This window comes from Sinocyclocheilus anshuiensis, unplaced genomic scaffold (assembly GCF_001515605.1).
Source record: "Sinocyclocheilus anshuiensis isolate Anshui unplaced genomic scaffold, SAMN03320099.WGS_v1.1 scaffold420, whole genome shotgun sequence".
In the NCBI taxonomy this organism is placed as follows: domain Eukaryota; kingdom Metazoa; phylum Chordata; class Actinopteri; order Cypriniformes; family Cyprinidae; genus Sinocyclocheilus; species Sinocyclocheilus anshuiensis.
In genome coordinates, this window is record NW_015557082.1 from 989266 (window position 1) to 1008646 (window position 19381).

A 19381-nucleotide genomic window follows, 5' to 3' on the forward strand; every position below is an offset into this window, starting at 1 on the left:
TTGTATTATACAAACATTTAACACAATCTGTAAACCACTCTTAATAAACAAATTGTGTTAAATGTTTGTATAATACAAGCATTTAATCAACATAAAATTTAAAAATTAAACATAATATTAAACATAAAATTAAACGTTTTTCATATTTCTCACTTTTTAGTGTAAAACGTCTAATTAGGGCATTAAACATGCATTATTAATTATTTAATTAATCTAATGAACGTATTTTTTCATGCAAATAATTAAAAAACAAAATTATTTATTTTTAAAATATAAATATATATATATAAATATATATATATATATATATATATTGCCTTTTGATATTTTCTTTCCTTATAAAAATGCTAATTTTAGATGAAAATTTCAGATGGCACTTAGAGGCTTTTGCATCTGAACTCTTCATATATATATTCATTTATTTAGCAGTACATTTATTTGTGAAGTTTTCTATCTCAAGGCTGAAGATGAACTAGATTTGGGTGTGTGTGTTTAGTACTGGCAGAAAAAAAGCAGTAATATTTCAGGCACACAATTTAAAAACATATGTTGGGTGGAATTGTCTCTTATGATAAGATGTGGCTCAGAATTTTCATTCTTGTAAAATGATTAATTTCTAACTCTGAAAGTTTTGGATGACATGATGTTCTATTATCTTTTCTCAGGACTCAAATGGGAGGTTCGTGCCAACGAGCGTTATTTTCATCGGTCCTGTCGCCGCAAGTCTTTCCTGTGTTTCCGCTGGGGGCGTTATGCTGTACGTGAGAAACGTTTTGATTCATATTGTCTGGAGAGAAGTAGTTATGGAAGCATTAAACAACATTTGATACCTTTGGGCTGCCACACATATGTTGATGTTTCCAGTGGTGTGACAGCAAGTACCCAGTTTTATTCGTTAGTTTAACACTTTCCTAATGGGTTTTGTTTCCAGGACAATGTGGTGCGGAGCTACAAATACACCCCTCTGACATTTTTGCCCCTTAACCTGTATGAACAGTTCCAGCGAATGGCGAATCTTTTCTTCCTACTTATTGTGGTCTTGCAGGTTTGTGGGTTTTATTTCGCATTTCTGTGACAGAAAGATTCACGATGCTAATTCACGTTTAAATGCCAAACCCAGTTATTTGACTAGCACATTTTTCCTATGAATACTGAACTAGAGTGGCCACCTTGAACTCATGATGAATGAAGCATGCTCTTTTGCAAATAGTGAGTCAAAAACACCTGCTGTTTGAAAAAGACTTCTACATAGACATGGCTAAAAACACCCTCTTACAATAAATAAGATAAATGAGAAATCATAAAAACATCAGTTAGATTGTATAGGGTAAATATTTGAGTTTCAATTCATAAATCTTGTGAGTACTTAACTTAATATTGGCAATGCTATGGTTTATTCTTAACCCCATTTGAGTCTGTACTGGAAATGGCATAATAAATTGGCTCTATAGGACACGTTATATCTTCAATTTTCCGGTATAATCTGGCCATTTTGTGTAAATGTGCTCATATTTTTATGTTTCAAATATGCAAATGCTTGTAGGCTATAAAGTATATTTTATAAAGATCTTAAGCTATGTGATCATATATATATATGAAAAGATCCACAGTTCTTCATTGAGTTGATTGGAAATTGTGCAGAATGTTAAATATTTTTTATTTATTTTACATCATTTTGTTTCTTTGTTTTAAAGTTTTCAGACTATTTACCCAATATATTGTTGGGTGATTTCCAACTTGATATAAATAATATAATAGTAACTGATTAATATTGATTAATTTATTATTTATAATAATCCAGTATAAGTGTATTAAGTTACATATAATTTATTAATAATAATATTCTGAAATAAATTTGTGAATGTGTGAATATACATTTTTTATATATACACACACACACACACACACACACACACACATATACATATATATATATAGCACATTATATACACACACACACACACACACACACAATATATATATATATATATATATACACACAGTATATATATACTATATGAACAAAAGTATTGGGTATTGGGACACCCCCTTCTAATGAACAGGTTTGACTACGATGATATGATATTCTAGGGAATTGTGTGCTTCTAATTTTATAGCAACAGTTTGGACAGGACCATTTTCTATTCAGTTATGACAATGCCTCTGTGTAAGGCAAGGTTCAAAAAGAAATGATTGATTTAGTCAGTGTGGAAGAACTTGACTGGTCTGCAGAAAGCCAAGTCCTAATCCCAGCTGAACACCTCTGGTGTGACTTTAAATCCAGACCTTGAGCCAAAAACTCATCACCAAACACCTGTGACTTGTACATATGGGTACAGTCATTTTAGACACTTCCGAAACTGTTGCAACAGAGATGGAAATACAAGGTCTGCATTTAAAGTCACACCAGAGGTGTTCAGCTGGGATTAGAAATTGGCTTTATACAGACCATTTACTTTTTATTTATATGCATTTTTAATCAAATAGGTGGCAATTTAGCTGTTTTGTGCGTATTTCATTTACAGTGTGTTCCTATAATTGCAACCATCCCTTGGTACAGCACTATGCTTCCTTTGCTGTTTGTTCTGCTTGTGCGTGGGTGTAAAGATCTAGCCACAGACTTGGTGAGTCTATCATTCATGTCATTCTCTCAATCGATGCTTTTAAACTACTTTCACTTACATAGAAGTCTGAAGACCAGCCATATCTCAGTTTTCAGCCATTTTCCCCTCACTCCCACATCTATCTATCACGCTCCCTCTGCTCCCACGTCTCACAGGGCAGACGACGTAGTGATGGACAAATTAACCGGCGCCCATGTGACATTCTCACTCCTGAGGGGTGAGTAATGCTGTCAGGGGCCTGGAAAGCTCAGAAACAAAACAAACACATCATCGTCAACCGAATTTAGATTTACAGAGAATCTCTCACTTAAAAAGTCTTCCTCTTAAATATCTCCCTTGCAGCTTCAAAACCGTTAAGTGGAAAGATGTACGTGTTGGTGAAATTCTCCAGGTTCATAAGGACCAGATCATACCTGTGAGTGTGTGTATCTGTGTTTCTAACCCAGCAGCCAAAAATGTATTTGGGCACACAAGTCACACTTAAATATGAATTTCATTGCATTAGATACCAATACCAAACTTTCTGATCTCATTTTGGTCTCAAAGTGACTTTTAGTGGATCTATGAAGTTATTTCCCCACTTAAGATCAACTGCAAACAAGTTTAGCTAATGCTAACAACCCTAAAGTTTGTTCTGTTGTTTATCCCAGGCAGATTTGCTCCTCCTTTTCAGCACTGAGCCACACAGCCTTTGCTATGTAGAAACAGCAGACATCGATGGGTAAGAGCATCTCCTTCTGGACACACAGCAGAACTGACTGACTAGCATTCCCACGGCAGATATGAAAGCTGGTCACATTTACATGTTCGGTTAAACTAAAAATAACAAAAGACTTTATTGTTAGGAAACCAGTTACAGTTTGAAACTTTAAATTTATAGACATTTTCAGAAAGAAATTTACCTGTTAAGAGTGTGTTGACAGTCTGTGTAGTTGGATGAGGTGGCTTCGACAGTTACAGATTTGAAAAACAAAAAGGCGGGAATAAAGAACCTTAAACTATTTCAACAACAACAATAAAAAGGATTCTTCAGGCTCATATGGTTCTAAATAGAACTGTTACTATGTGTAAAGAAACTTTAAAGAACCATCTTTAAATACACCAAATATACCATGTTGTGGAAGATTAGCTCCAGTGCTAATGTAGCATGTTTGCATTGTTCTTACACTCTATTATTCTGCTGTTTGCAGAGAAACCAACTTGAAGTTTCGCCAGGCTCTTAGTGTAACTCATACTGAGCTGAATGGAGATTCAGTTAAGGAAAACCTGGCAGCCTTTGATGGTTTGTATGGACTCGGCAAACATTGGAGTCATTCATTTGTAGTGACCAGAAGATAAGCTTTCTATTCATTTCTTTGACTCTTTCTCTCTCTCTCTTTTTTTTACCTTAGGTATTGTGTGGTGCGAAGAACCAAACGGTAATTTGCATTCCTTCAAAGGTGAGTTACATTGGAAAGGAGAGCACCACCTTCTGGACACAGACCACCTGCTCCTCCGAGGGACTGTGCTGCGAAACACGAACATAGTTTATGGATTAGCCATATACACAGGTAAATAAAATCTGTGCTATTTGTAGCCTAAACACTACCAGTCCTGTGCAGACCTATTGTTTCAAATGGCCTTGGTTGACAGATGAAAAATGTATTGTTTTTCTTTGACCATAACAGGCTCAGATAGTAAAATTCTGCAAAACTGTGGAAAACTGAAACTGAAGAAAACTCAAGTGGAAATACTACTAAACAAAACTGTGTTGGTGGTAAGAGAGAGAAAGAAACTGTATAACTTTACATCAACTATTATCTTAAAATTAAAACTATTAACTTAAAATTAACATGAAGGGCCTGAATAGTAGCTTTTTAAGTGCATTGATTGTGCAATCACTCGTTGACCTTCTTAGCTGTATATAACAATTCAAATCATATGCAAATATCATATATAATTGGTTAGAGTGATCTTACTACATTTGATTAATTGCAGTAAGAAATACTTTTTAATTTTTTTACTAATTAAAAGCTCATTTTAATGATCAAAAATATAACTGTGAAGACCTCCATTTATTTTTTTTATTTAGGCTAATTTTTTTGTGACTGTTTTTTTATTTGTGTATATTTGTATTATACATTTATTTTATTTATATTTTTAAAATGTATTTATACTATTTATTTTAATTTTGTTTATATATTTTTATTTTTAGATTTGTGTTTTTATTTTTTTTGTTTAGTTTTTTTTTTTTGTTGTTTTCTTTATGTATTAACACACTTGTCTTTATGAATGTTTCTTATGAATCTGTCTGAAAATGTTCCCCATCTAACTTTTTTTTTTAATCATGTTTCAGATTCTGCTGTTCATGCTAACAACAGCTCTTCTCCTGGCTGTGGGCGCTGGGCTTTTTGAGCACAGGGTTTCCCCTCAGTACGACGTTGTCACGGTCTTGCAGCGTGATTCGTCATGTGTAAAAACCATATTAACATATGGGTTAATGTATGGGTTTGTGTAGTGCGGGACCCTGGAGGACAGTTGAAGCTGTACTGTAAAGGTGCAGATATTGTTGTTCTGGAAAGGCTTCAAACGGACCGGCCACTTCAGGAGAGCACCGAGAGAGCTCTAGAGGTGAGGCGACTTTAAAGGCCCATCCATTGTTATAATCATTCTGAAATGCCAAAGTCCATCATCGATATGATTTGGTTTAGAACGGTCTCACAAGATTACTTTCCCAAACATCATTTGCCTTCGAATGCAAGATAGCATGGCAGAGTTTGCTATTGCATTTCATCTGCACACTAAGGCGCAAGTCATTTATTATGTAGGAAAAAGAGCCACAGGCTTCCTTGTTGCAGCAACTTTAATTTTTATTATTTATAATTAGCACCAGGAAGTGGGAATTTTGTTCTCTTGAACACAATGGATGGAAACCGTGCTTTATTCACAAATGTTTTATGCAATATTCACATTTTCTGCATAAGATAAATTCACAACATTGGATGGAAAATGAATAGTTATTGACAGCTAATCAGAATCTATTCAACTTTAAAGAGCTTGAGAGCATTTAAAGGGATCGTGAACTGGCTTTATTATTTTGTACTGTTCTCTGAGGTCCCCTTATTTTATAAAGATTTTTACATTAAAAAAACATCTTTTTCTGTCCTGTTTAACTCCCCCATCTGAACCCTCTGTTTGAATAGACGTGGTGGATCGTAGACTCGGAAGTAAACGCCCACTGCTATGATTGTAACACCGTGTGTCCCAACCAGACACGACAAGATAAAAAGTATCTTTTCCATGTAGTTTTTGTCCTAACCACCCGCGACAGCGACACGTGACAATAAGCAACATGGGATTCTATTTTAGGAACGGTTTTTATTTTCTGCAACATGGCGGAAGGAACAACATATAAAATATGACAGTGATAATGTCAGGTAATGATTATGTGCTTTATTCAATGTTAAAAGTGTCTAATGTGAGTTTGAATATTATTTTGCATTATCTTTATAGCCATAGTGAAAGCAACAATAGATATTTTACCTCAGATCTTGAAAATAAATTAAAGCAAACTTATACTTTAAAACTGTGAACTCACTGCGAACCAACACGTGTAGCCTATTCCATAACAGAGATGGTATATGTCAGTCACTCACTCAAAACGGTTCAGTCCATTCACATTTTAATCATCTATTTTCCGTGTCGACTTTTCTTTTCTACACACTCGCCATGTTTTTGCTGTCACATCTATCTACACTGGACGCGACAAAGCATTGCAAATCATTTGAACGTTGTGTCAGTACGTTATAAATAGAACGAGTCAGCAGTTTACTGTCGGGTTTGTCGTGTCGCGCCGCGCCGCTGGCGTCCGGTGTAGACACAATGTAAGTTAATGTAGCTTTCTGATGCTGCATTTGAATTTTCATGCCACATTATTTGAAATCAGCACGGGCCAAACTTTTTTCTCTCACGGGCCGGATGTGGCCCGCGGCCGCCTATTGAGGAATCTGGCCTACATCCTTCATAGATGGATGCTGTTGTGATTTAGATCCAAAAACTTTTAAATACTCAAACATCTGTAAGAAAAGACAAAGCAATAGTGATCATGTAATAAAAACAGTTACTCACACTTGTGTTGAGACATTACGGTCGGATCCAATATAGTTGGCACAGCATCGTCTGTTTCAATCTTTTTGAAAATCCCGCGTCGAATTGTGCCTTGTTTGTAAACGAATCTGCGTTAAAATGAAGTGAACAAAGGACCAAGTTCTAACGAGTCAGCAGTTTACTGTCAGGGGTTTGTCGTGTCGCGCCGCGCCGCTGGCGTCCGGTGTAGACACAGTGTAAGTTAATGTAGCTTTCTGATGCTGCATTTGAATTTTCATTTTTTTAATTTGAAATTAGCACAGGCCAAACTTTTTTCTCTCACGGGCCGGATGTGGCCCGCGGCCGCCTATTGAGGAATCTGGCCTACATCCTTCATAGATGGATGCTGTTGTGATTTAGATCCAAAAACTTTTAAATACTCAAACATCTGTAAGAAAAGACAAAGCAATAGTGATCATGTAATAAAAACAGTTACTCACACTTGTGTTGAGACATTACGGTCGGATCCAATATAGTTGGCACAGCATCGTCTGTTTCAATCTTTTTGAAAATCCCGCGTCGAATTGTGCCTTGTTTGTAAACGAATCTGCGTTAAAATGAAGTGAACAAAGGACCAAGTTCTTACTTACGGGGTCTGGATCTTCATTAAAAATAAAGTTCATCCACTCTTTCCTAAGGTTGGGATCAGAAGGAAGACGATTCAACGACTGTTTTTCCTCAACTTGGCACTGCACAGCATCGTCTTGTCTTCAGAGCCATCTTTATCGTTTGGTTGATTTCTGCATAGACCTGTGCTTTCGCCTCTCGTTATTTACACTATGCGTGAATCGGTGGGCGGGGCTAAACAGGCAGTGATGTAGAAGCAGGTGTTGATCTTCTGCGGAGGCGGTGTTTATCCACACTATTACATTATAGTCGTACATTCCACAAGTTGTCATTTTGGCAGATTGGCTTCAATATAAGCTGTTTTTAGACTAACGAGAAAAGGATGGGATCAGAAGGAAGACAATTCAACGACTGCACAGCATCGTATTGTCTTCAGAGCCATCTTTATCGTTTGGTTGATTTCTGCAAAGACCTGTGCTTTCGCCTCTCGTTATTTACGCTATGCGTGAATCGGTGGGCGGGGCTAAACAGGCAGTGATGTAGAAGCAGGTGTTGATCTTCTGCGGAGGCGGTGTTTATCCACACTATTACATTATAGTCGTACATTCCACAAGTTGTCATTTTGGCAGATTGGCTTCAATATAAGCTGTTTTTAGACTAACGAGAAAGTTTCGAGTTCTGAAATTTACAGGATGTTTTTATAGTGCAGTGACATCTTATATGTCAAAATATCAAGGGAATTTTGGTTTCTCAGTTCATGACCCCTTTAACGTAGCAGATGATATAACTGCACCATGCTTATCATGAATTAAACAACGTTGTTGTGTGTTGGTGTGGATGCTAATATAATTATCTTCATAGTTATCGTTATTGTGTGAAAGGAAAATGGTTGAGTATGAGTTTACGTATGAGGCATTTGTTGATGTCTTGAAAGTTTCGAGTTCTGAAACTTACAGGATGTTTTTATAGTGCAGTGACCTCTTATATGTCAAAATATCAAGGGAATTTTGGTTTCTCAGTTCATGACCCCTTTAACGTAGCAGATGATATAACTGCACCATGCTTATCATGAATTAAACAACGTTGTTGTGTGTTGGTGTGGATGCTAATATAATTATCTTCATAGTTATCGTTATTGTGTGAAAGGAAAATGGTTGAGTATGAGTTTACGTATGAGGCATTTGTTGATGTCTTTGGATGTGTGTGCGGTTGGCAGCTGTTCGCTCAGAGCTGTCTGAGGACTCTGTGTGTGGCGGTGCGCTCGGTTCCTGAAGCCCTGTGGACAGAGTGGAGCCGCACCCTCAGTCAGGCGGGCACATGGACGGGTAACCAGGAGACTGCGCTCGAAGAGATATATGATCAAATGGAAAAAGACTTAACGGTACTCAAAGGGAGTTATTATGAAACACTAATTGTCTCTGGAGTCAACTTTAGGATGGCAAATTATCAAAAGCATGTAGTGTTCTGTTATTAAACAATCCTGTTTGTGTAGCTGTTGGGCGTGACTGCCATTGAGGATCGTCTCCAGGAAGGTGTCCCCGAGACCATCGCCACCCTGCGGAGGGCGGGGTTGAAGGTGTGGGTGCTGACGGGAGACAAAACAGGTGCCGTTTCAGCATATGTATAAGCTGGTTTCAAGAACCTAAAACAGTAAATTAAAACAAATTTATGCTGTTTGCTACTTCTTCCCAACAGAAACGGCTGTGAATGTGGGATATGCCTGCAAACTTATGGATCCAGACACGACCCTAATTCAAGGGGAGGAGCTTAGGTCAGAAAATACAGGCATATCTAACATTTCTACAATCGGAGATTATTCGAATCAGCTGTTACTGTGACAAGCACCCAATTTGCAAACTACCCATACTAAAAAATGTAGTATTAATGTGCCCCACATCACAGTTTGTTGAAAGTGGTATGTTAAAATTTTCTGTACAATAATAAAATGTATAATATAACATATTATACTATGTATAATAATAAAATAGTAATAACTATTAATAGTAATATTTATTTTTTCATTTTATAATTTAATGTTTGTATTTTGTAATAATTTAATTATATAAAGAATTATTATCATTATTATAATCATTATTCACTAATTATATTTAATATAATTAATAATTAAATGTATATTATTATTAATAATAATAATGATGTGATGATGCTTATTAAATCATAGTTATATTATGTAATAATTTAAATAAAATGAAATGTTTAATAATAATAATAATTATTATTATTATTATTATTACCCCTACAATTGCAAAAGATTTTTAAAAGCATGAGACTTTTATGACCACACATTTTCTAGATATTTAGACTGTGTCCGAAATCACATATTCTCTGAGCAGGTACTTCTTTTGAATAAGTAATTACTTGCAGCCGTTTTGTTTTATGAATACTGTGAATTCAGACATGCTACTCTTTTAGCACACCATTTTTTGCCGACTATGTAGTAGGGAAGTATGGGATTTTGGATGCAGCCTCAAACTGTATGTACCTCCTGTCACCATTTGAAGCATATAGAAGTATGGTTGCAACTAGTTGGTCATTTTGCTTTGTTTCTATTATTATCACGTCACGCTAGATAGCCACACCCACAATGACATTTAATTGGTCCATGATCCTATCCATATAGCTGTCTGTTAAGCATCAAATGTGTTCTAATAGGTTGTGAATTTGTGAGAACAGAAAAAAAAATGTTTTCATTGCACGTCTTATACAAATACACATTCACATGTAATATAACTCAACATGACTGTTGTCAACATCTCCAGGCAGCTTCTAGAGTCTCCTTCTCCAGATGTTCATGTCATGTCTAAAGAGCCGGAGGTTTGGATCACAGACAGGAGAGCGGTGAAGAGCAAAGCAGCACTAGTAATTTCGGGTCCTGAACTGGTGAGCATATAAAGCCAAAGGTTCATGCTTTTAAATCTGAACATTTTAGATATACAGTACAATAATAGAAAGTAATACTTTTATTCAGGAAGGATGAATTCAGTTGATCAAAAGTGACAGTCAAGGCATTTATAATGCTTCAGAAGATTTCTATTTCTAATAAATGCTATTCTATTGAAAAAAAGGTATACGTTTCCACAAAAATGTTGAGCAGCACAACTGTTTTCAGCGTTGATAATAATAGGAAATGTTTCTTGAGCAGCAAATCAGCATAGAATGATTTCCAAAGGATCATGTGACTCTGAAGACTGGAGTAATGATGCTGAAAATTCGGCTTTACAACACAGGAATAAATTACATTTGAAAATATATTACAATACAAACCAGTTATTTTAAATTGCGATCATTTTTCACAATATTAATGATGTATTAATATGTGTCCCTGTTTATTTTCTGAACATTACAGGCAGAATTGACCAGAACGCCAGAATGGGGGGCAAAGTTTGTTGCTCTGTCCGATCAGTGCCAGTCTGTATTGTGCTGTCGTGTCACACCGGCGCAAAAAGCGGAAGTGGTGGAGATGGTCAGGAAGCATTCGACTTCGATTACAATGGCGATAGGCGATGGTGCCAACGATGTCAACATGATCAAGAGTGAGAAATTTCCTGTTTGATCAAAACAGCAACTATTTAAATGCATTATTTGTTATTTCTCTAGCAAATTATCACATTGCTAATCAACTAATCTCTCGTATATACACCAGCGGCACATATAGGCGTTGGTCTTTGCGGCATGGAGGGCAGTCAGGCGGTGCAGAATGCAGATTTCGCTCTGGCACAGTTCAGCTTCCTTCGCAGGCTGCTGTTGGTACACGGGCACTGGTCATACTACCGCATCTGCATCCTTCTGCGCTATTTCCTCTACAAAACCACTGCTTTTGCTCTGGTGCACATTTGGTATAGTTTCTACAATGGCTTCAGCGCTCAGGTAGAGCAACTAGGTCACTTAATTCACTTTACACCCACCAACACTGCAAAAATATCTGTCATTACAGTCAAACAGTCAAAACAACATGCAGTATTGTTTCTCTAAGAAATGACATGAGCAGCTTATTTTGGTGCATTTTTCCCCTCTTTTCCAGCCTATGTATGAGAGCTGGTTTATTAGCCTCTACACAACACTGTACACATCCCTGCCTATACAGTGCATGGGTTTTTTTGAACAGGTGCGCTAAATACAAACAGATCACAAGAAATCTAACATCTGATTGGTTCATCTGGAAGTCTTACTGTTTACATTAACTCCATGATAGGATGTGAGCGCCAAGAGTTGTCTGCGTTGGCCTGAGATCTACTCGATTGGACAGAAGCAGCAGCTTTTCAATCCTTTAGTTCTGGCCATCACGCTCCTCTACTCGATCTACACCTCCATCATCCTGTTCTTCATCCCTATGGGAATATTGCAGTACTCTGCTCTCGATTATCAGACTTTAGCTGTAACGGTTCAAACATCTGTAGTGCTTACCATGACTGTTGAGGTAACTAGATGGCATCAACAAAGGCTACGATAATATTTAATAAAAGTATATTGATTAAATAAAGGTATAATTTTGTTTCTGTCTGTCGGTTTTAGGTTATTCTACATACAAAATTCTGGACCAAGTACAGCGTTGCAGCAGTTGTTTTTAGTTTGGTGGCATTCTTTCTGTCCATGCTGGCTCTCCATAGTGCTCGGCTCTTCACTGCCTCACCCAAAGATTACTTTTTTCTGGGTATTCATGTCTGCAGATTAATCATTGTTCATGTAAATAACATATCCCTGAAAGAAGAGATGAATCTAATCAAGTAGTAAACTTTCTATATCACCCCATCAAGGCTCCAATTTTATAGGAAATGCACTTGTAAAAAGTAATTTTAGGTGCTAGTTTTATTTATCTAAAATATATTTTATGATATATATGAAATATATTTTTATGATTGTATTGGTTTCCATGATTTATCCAAGAAACACAAATTACTTTAAAAAAATTTAAATATAAAATATAATAATATTATATAAAATAAATATAAAAATATTATAGATTTTAGAAGTAAATAACTGATTTTTGATTTTGATTTTAGAACAGAAAATATGTGGATATAACAAAATGCATTTAAATCTTATGCATAATTATATACGTTTTTAAAGTAACGTTTTTAAATGCGTTTATAAAGTAATGTTGTAGACTTTAAAAAAATATGAACCAATTAAAAATTGGATAAGTGAAAGTAAATGTTTGTAATTATATTACATTTGTTTTTAAATGTCAGACTTAAAAATAATTTTAACTGAATAAATATTTTAACTGAAAATGAATGAGTATTAGAAAGAATTATGTGTACATTTTTGGAATAATTTAATTTGGTAAATATTTTTACAATTTAGAATGAATATTAGAAAATGTTTTATTTATTTGTCATTCATTTTCAATTTTATAGATTTAGTTTTATATATTTATTTTCCCTCTCTCTCTCTCTCTGTCTCTCTCTCTCTCTCTCTCTATATATATATATATATATATAGTTGTGGTTACAATTTTGCATACACTTTGCAGTATCTGCAAAATGTTAATTATTTTACCAAAATAAGAGGGATCATACAAAATGCATGTTCTTTTTTATTTAGTACTGACTTGAATAATCACATAAAAAACATTTACATATATTCCACAAGAGAACATAATAGCTGAATTTATAAAAATGACCCGTTCAAAAGTTTACACTTGATTCTTAATACTGTGTTGTTACCTGGATGATCCACTGCTGTTTTTTGTTTTGTTTTGTTTTGGTTGTTCATGAGTCCCTTGTTTGTCCTGAACAACTAAACTGAGCACTGTTCCTCATCTTTTGCATATTTGAACCCTTTCCAACAATGACTGTATGATTTTGAGATCCATCTTTTCACACTGAGGACAATTGAGGGACACATACGCAATGCTCAGATGCTCCAGAAGGAAACACGATACATTAATAGCTTGGAGGTGAAAACTTTGAATTTGAAGATCAGGGTAAACTGAACTTATTTTGTCTTCTGGGAAACATGTATCTTCTGCAGCTTCTGAAGGGCAGTACTAAATATGATATTTAGGCAAAATAAGAGAAATGTACACATCTTCATTCTGTTCAAAAGTTTACGCTCTTAATGCATTGTGTTTCCTTCTGGAGCATCAGTGAGCGTTTAAACCATTTATTATAGTTGCATATGAGTCCCTCAGTTGTCGTCAGTGTGAAAAGATGGATCTCAAAATCATAGTCATTGTTGGAAAGGGTTCAAATATGCAAAAGATGCTGGAAAACAAAATAACTTGCATTTTGTATGAACCCTCTTATTTTGGTAAAATAATATTTTCCAGATACTGCATGTGTATGTAAAAAGTGTATGTAAAATTTTGCACACAACTGTGGGTGTATATATATATATATATATATATATATATGAACATGTGAACCTTTCATGTTTTCACAAGCTGAATTTTTGAGACTCTCTGTATTTATACACACCACCAGGAGGCAGTGTTAAAAGACTTTAAGCTGTGAAATATACAAATGCAGAAACTCTTTATAAGGGATTTCAAGCAGATTCCCTTAATGTTGAAATGCTGTTGATTATCTGAATCTTGAAATTTCAGGAGCATCACCAAATGCTTACAGTACCCCTGAGGTTTGGCTGACCATATGTGTGACCACCTGTATTGCTGTCCTTCCCTCAATAACCATACGGGCCTTAGGTGTTGTGCTAACAAACCCCAACAAACATAAGGTTGATCTCCACTTTCCTATCACAAATCCTTTTGTCACAATTAGCATATAAGGCATGTTGTGTTATTGTCTGTGCTCACCGTATTGTCCTTTTCCCACATGCAGATCCACAGCTCGAATAAGCCTGTTGAGCTGAAGTCGTGGTTTCAGAGAGGTACCCTTCAGCGTCGTTCATCCTATGCGGTGTCCCAAGGGAAAGGTTTTGGAAAGTTAATCACCACAGGAGTTGGGCTTCCCTCTACGGCACCCCCACAGGACAGGAGAGTTACAGCAGATAGTCTGAAGAAAGAATCTCCACAGGGTTCACTTATAGAAATGAATAGTGGTGATGTGGCATGCTAGCTAGCATCTTCAGTGTGTTTTGTCATGCACTGAAAATGTGATATGAGTAGCAAATATTTTAATTCTTATTTTTATATATATTTTAAAAAGTCCGTGGTCCTGAAACCTAGGGTTTTTGGTGCAATTCCAAAATGGAGGCCCAGAATACACCTAATCTAATTGATAGTGACCATTTTGCCAATACTTAATGTTATGGGGAGGGTTTGAACATTTTAAAATGCAAAAAAAGTTGTAAATCCCCAATTTGTCATAACATTATGCGCATCATAGGGCCAAATAGTTGATAAAAGGTAAATCCCATCCTCTTTAGTTTGTAATATTAGATCTTTTAAATATTCTTGTATTTTTGTATAAAATCTTACAAATAAATATATTTAATTGAAAATATATTCTTTTTTATCTTCATTGCTGCAGTGAAATCCAGGCTAGATAAATAAACAGACAATAGCGTGAAAATGTTCAACAGTGGTTTTATTTTATTTCAAAACACGCAATTTACCCATATTACCTTTTTTTTCCCTGTAACAGTTATTATTCCAATTTGTCTCCTTCCTGCACTGAATGAAAAGTGCTCCACAGGCTCTCTGGCTCCCCCTGTAGGACAGGAGGAGGAATGAGGCTCTCCATAATAGCATGCCCTTTTACCTTTAACAGCTGCCTGAGAACAAGTTTGTGTGTGTTGGGGAGGGTTTGAACATTTTAAAATGCAAAAAAAGTTGTAAATCCCCAATTTGTCATAACATTATGCGCATCATAGGGCCAAATAGTTGATAAAAGCTAAATCCCATCCTCTTTAGTTTGTAATATTAGATCTTTTAAATATACTTGTATTTTTGTATAAAATTTTACAAATAAATATATTTAATTGAAAATATATTCTCAATTAAATATTTAATTGAAAATATATTCAAGTTTGTGTGTGAATGTGAAGCTTCGAATGGATATTAAAACCGGCAAAATCTTGTGCAGAAGATTTTAAACAAGGACAGGTGTTTTCTCCTTAAAGGTGCAATAGGTGATTGTCTTCAGAAACATTTTTTGTTATGCTGGTTGAAAGTCTCTTCACATCCCGATAGCAATCATTAAGTTAAGTGGTCTACATGTGTTTATCTGTATTTATATATTCTGTGGAAGGCGTAAGACCAAGAAATGTTCATCCAATCAAAACGCTCAGTCAAAACGTCATCAGCGCGTTCACGCACGCTGTGCAGACAGAGCGAGAATGACAGACAAACATCAACAACCCGATCTTCCTTCCTGGTATTGTAGTATTTTTAAAGTTTTCTCACGGATGAATGACACATGATGTAGCCCAGCGGTTCCCAATTCCAGTCCTCGAGCTGCATATTTTGCATGTCTCGCTTAGTTAACACACCCGATTCAGATAACCAGCTCGTTAGAAGAGAGCTACGTGCATGAACTGTGTTCCGATCGATATGATCCCTACACAGTGTTCATTGCTCCCTACTCCCTGAGCGGGGGAAATCCGTTTAAAGTTTAATTCACTTCGAAGTACAACTGGAATTGGGAACCGCTGATGTAGCCTATTGTAGTAATGTTGTATATGTGTTCAGGGGGCGTGGCTTTGGACGGCGATTTCAGGGAGGGTGGTACGTTCGCTTTCAGTGATATCAGGCTAAAGTTAGCATTTTCCAAAATCTCCTATTGCACCTTTAATATTTCCTGGACTAGGTCTTAACATTGAACTTAAATTTATGAAAGGGAAATCCTTACACCTGTCAAATATAGTCAGCCAGGCATCTCAACAGCTTCAGAAACACACATTGATTGTTGTTGTTTTTTGTTTTTTTTGGATTGTCTTTACCCTTGGATCAATCTTTGGCTTGGGTAGATGTGCTCTAAGAAGAGTTTATGTGCATGAGCTTTTTACTTTGCAAACACTCCTCCCTATATATAGTTTTTCAGTATTAAATAATCTGGGCTAATTTGCTACACTGCAATTCCCTGCTTAAAAAAAAACACTTCAACCAGCTCAAGATGGTTTGCTGGTCTTAGCTAGGTTAGCTTATCATTTAGTTGGTCTCTCAGCCTGCCAAGTGCCCAAAGCATTTATAAAAACCAACAAACCAGATTTGCTAATCCCACTGAAGTGAAGGCTAGTTTTAATACAGTTTACTAAGCAGGTAACATTTCAAGTGTTTTAATCAATAATTGGTACAGGTATTCTTGAACATCATCCTAGTGACTGAAGTGGATTTTGAGGAACTGGAAAAAAGTCTGAACCAACCACATCGATTAAGATTGAGGTAAAGGCTTTTCTTTTCTTTGTATTTTTGCATAGTTCTCTCTGCAAAGACAACCAGCCTCAGCAGCTCTTTATTGACTGGTTTGTGGTTATTAGGGGCATTGTTAGCGCAAATGTTAGCATTTGTCTGCACTAGCTCTTTTCAATACACACTGCAGGGCTTAAATCTTTTCAATTAAAGTCGAGCAGTGTGGGAGTAGTTAAAAGGATAGTTCACCCAAAAATGAAAATTCTGTCATTAATTACTCACCCTCATGTTGTTCGAAACCTGTAAGACCACCTTTCATCTTCAACCACACAAATTAACATATTTTTGATGGAATCTGAGAGCTCTCTGACCCTCCCATAGACAGCAAGGATCCTTACGCGATCAATGTCCAGTAATCCATGTGACATCAGGGGTACAACCGTAATTTTACGAAGATATGAAAATACTTTTTGTGCGCAAAAGAAAAAAAAACTACTTTATTCAACAATTCGTCTCCTCCACATCACCCTGGTGCCATTTTGGAGAGTATCCACTGAACGTAAACAGCGTATGCTATTCTGTGTCAGCTGCATCACGTGTTTTTTTGGGTGAACTAACCCTCTGAGACAAAATGTAGCTAGATTCTAAAGTGAACATTAGTTGTTCGCATCACTGTTGGCATTAAAGTGCTAAACTGTTACTTCTTTTGTACATTTTTGGTGGTTAAAATTTCTTGTGGGAGTTAAATCTCCTTGAAAGACTTGAATGTTTTTGATGCATTACTATGCAATGCTACTTTAAGATTATCAGGGACGAGTGTTTGCAAAGTTAGCTGACGCTGCACACCAATAAGCACCACAGCAAGCTAAATAGGGCAGCAGTCACCTACTTGCAACCAGTGAGAGCCTCTTTTCTTTCTCCTCTTCTCCTCCTCCTCTCAGCCTGTCTTCTCTCTACCATTTTTTCGCCTTGTTTTGAAACTGATTGTCTTCTACCATCACAAAGACACTTGGTTCTGATTGATTGACAGGTAACAGAAGAGGAAGAGCACAGTGTGACTGGGGGGTTGGATCTGCAGACAGACCCTGAGAGAAACATGTACGTGATGCTGTTTTACAGTCAATGAGAGACCATTTCTGGTTGGAGGAGTCTGTTGCAAAAAAAAACTGGCCAGTAGCATTCCAGTTTTGTGTGAAATGGTGTGCAACCCAAATCGAGAAACACGCCACATGTAAACAAATGCACACAATATTACATTTCAGAAGAGGAGACGTGTGTACATAGGGGTCCATGACCAAGTTCAGTTGCCCAGGATACACGGTCATGCCCCATTATAAAGAGTTATATACATAAAAGAAATACAAGGAGGGCAGAGAGGGCTGCAACAATACATGCACACAACCAGTGAAAAACAAGTGACAGAAAACTACAAAACAAAGACCCCTCCAACACTTTTACCACCCTTCCCACCCATGTCCAACTTCCCCCGGGGTCTATTCGTCCTAGTCGTTCCCACCAAAGTCCAGGTTGATCCAGCTTTACTCTATACAGTATACAATAGTCATGCAGAAAAAAGTGTCCTCAAATGGGAGGAGTTTGTTTTTTCATTATTTTTTAAATTTATGCTAGGAGCACTTAACACAATCGAGCTTTATATAAAGAAAAAATAAATTAACATTTGAATAATGCTGAAACTAATTATTAGAAACTTGATGCATATATTGGAAATTCAGCGTATTTGTGATTTTGCTCTTTTCTGTCATCTTTCAAATACATTTTTTTTTTTTTTGCTTTCTTCCACTCACAAATCCCTTTCCTTTCATGGTGTGTCTAAACATTCAAATGTCTTTCTTTTATAAAGAATTATGTACCGCCATCAATCAAAATAATAATAATAATAATAGACAAGAAATTGGCAAATGAGTCAACCAAACAACAACACCAACAAAAACACAATTTAACAGTATAAAGCTTCAAGTCACAAGTTCAAAAACTAACTATTATTAGTCTTAGTAGTGTTAGTGTACTCGTTGTAATTAGCATTAGTTTAATCTAAATTACATAAACTTTACACAAAACATTTGAGGTATTTCAGAATCAATTGTCAACACCTTCCTGCCAAATCCATGTGGTTTCCACTGGGAGAAATAAATGAGGGAACTGGTTCAATGTGTCTCTTAAAATGGCCTCTTCTCCTGAATCACTTGCAGCTATTTAAATCTTTGATAATCAAATTGTCAAAAAAAAAAAAAAGGGGGTTTTATTCTAAACTTGTTCTGGACTAAAATGGTAGCTGTAGAGCAGGGGTGGGCAAACTTGGCCCTTCCAGGCCACTTTCCTTCAAAGTTTAGCTCCAGCCCTAATCAAACACACCTGAACCAGCAAATCACTGTCTTCAATACTACTAGAAGGCTACAGGCAGGTGAGTTTTATCAGGGTTGGATCAAATCTCTGCAGGAAAGTGGCCTGGAAGGGCCAAGTTTGCCCACCCCTGCCACACCTGATTCAGATCATCAGCTCATTAGTAGAGACTGCAAGACCTGAAATGTGGCGTATCAGAGAAAGGAGACATGCAAAATGTTCAGTGTTGGGGTGCCTCCAGGACCAGGGTTGGGAACCACTGCTGTAGAGAATCAAATAGTTCAGATTAAAGTCCTGTCTGGTATTTTAGAAGTTGATTTATGATATATCTTGATTTAAATTAGAAAGTGCTCCTGAAAATAGGCCATATGTAGATACAGTACTGTGGCATACTTAGTGAAATCAGGGTGCAAGTACACGATGCTAACAT

At 36.3% G+C, this 19381-nt stretch overlaps 1 protein-coding gene across 1 annotated transcript in view; it reads left to right on the plus strand.

The window, feature by feature from the left end:
• atp8b3 (ATPase phospholipid transporting 8B3) overlaps positions 1-14694 on the plus strand; it is an 18057-nt gene extending 3363 nt beyond the window's left edge. Inside the window, exons 6-27 of the mRNA XM_016471691.1 lie at positions 666-757; positions 932-1045; positions 2526-2624; positions 2780-2841; positions 2967-3039; positions 3275-3345; positions 3815-3906; positions 4016-4174; positions 4292-4380; positions 4960-5062; positions 5122-5234; positions 8533-8697; positions 8809-8920; positions 9012-9087; positions 10097-10217; positions 10684-10870; positions 10981-11204; positions 11359-11442; positions 11530-11754; positions 11850-11988; positions 13885-14015; positions 14120-14694. Of these exons, the coding sequence (XP_016327177.1) occupies positions 666-757; positions 932-1045; positions 2526-2624; positions 2780-2841; positions 2967-3039; positions 3275-3345; positions 3815-3906; positions 4016-4174; positions 4292-4380; positions 4960-5062; positions 5122-5234; positions 8533-8697; positions 8809-8920; positions 9012-9087; positions 10097-10217; positions 10684-10870; positions 10981-11204; positions 11359-11442; positions 11530-11754; positions 11850-11988; positions 13885-14015; positions 14120-14356 (2768 nt within the window). The 3' untranslated portion in view covers positions 14357-14694. The remainder of the gene's footprint in view (positions 1-665; positions 758-931; positions 1046-2525; positions 2625-2779; positions 2842-2966; positions 3040-3274; positions 3346-3814; positions 3907-4015; positions 4175-4291; positions 4381-4959; positions 5063-5121; positions 5235-8532; positions 8698-8808; positions 8921-9011; positions 9088-10096; positions 10218-10683; positions 10871-10980; positions 11205-11358; positions 11443-11529; positions 11755-11849; positions 11989-13884; positions 14016-14119) is intronic.
• The last annotated feature ends 4687 nt before the right edge of the window (positions 14695-19381 follow it).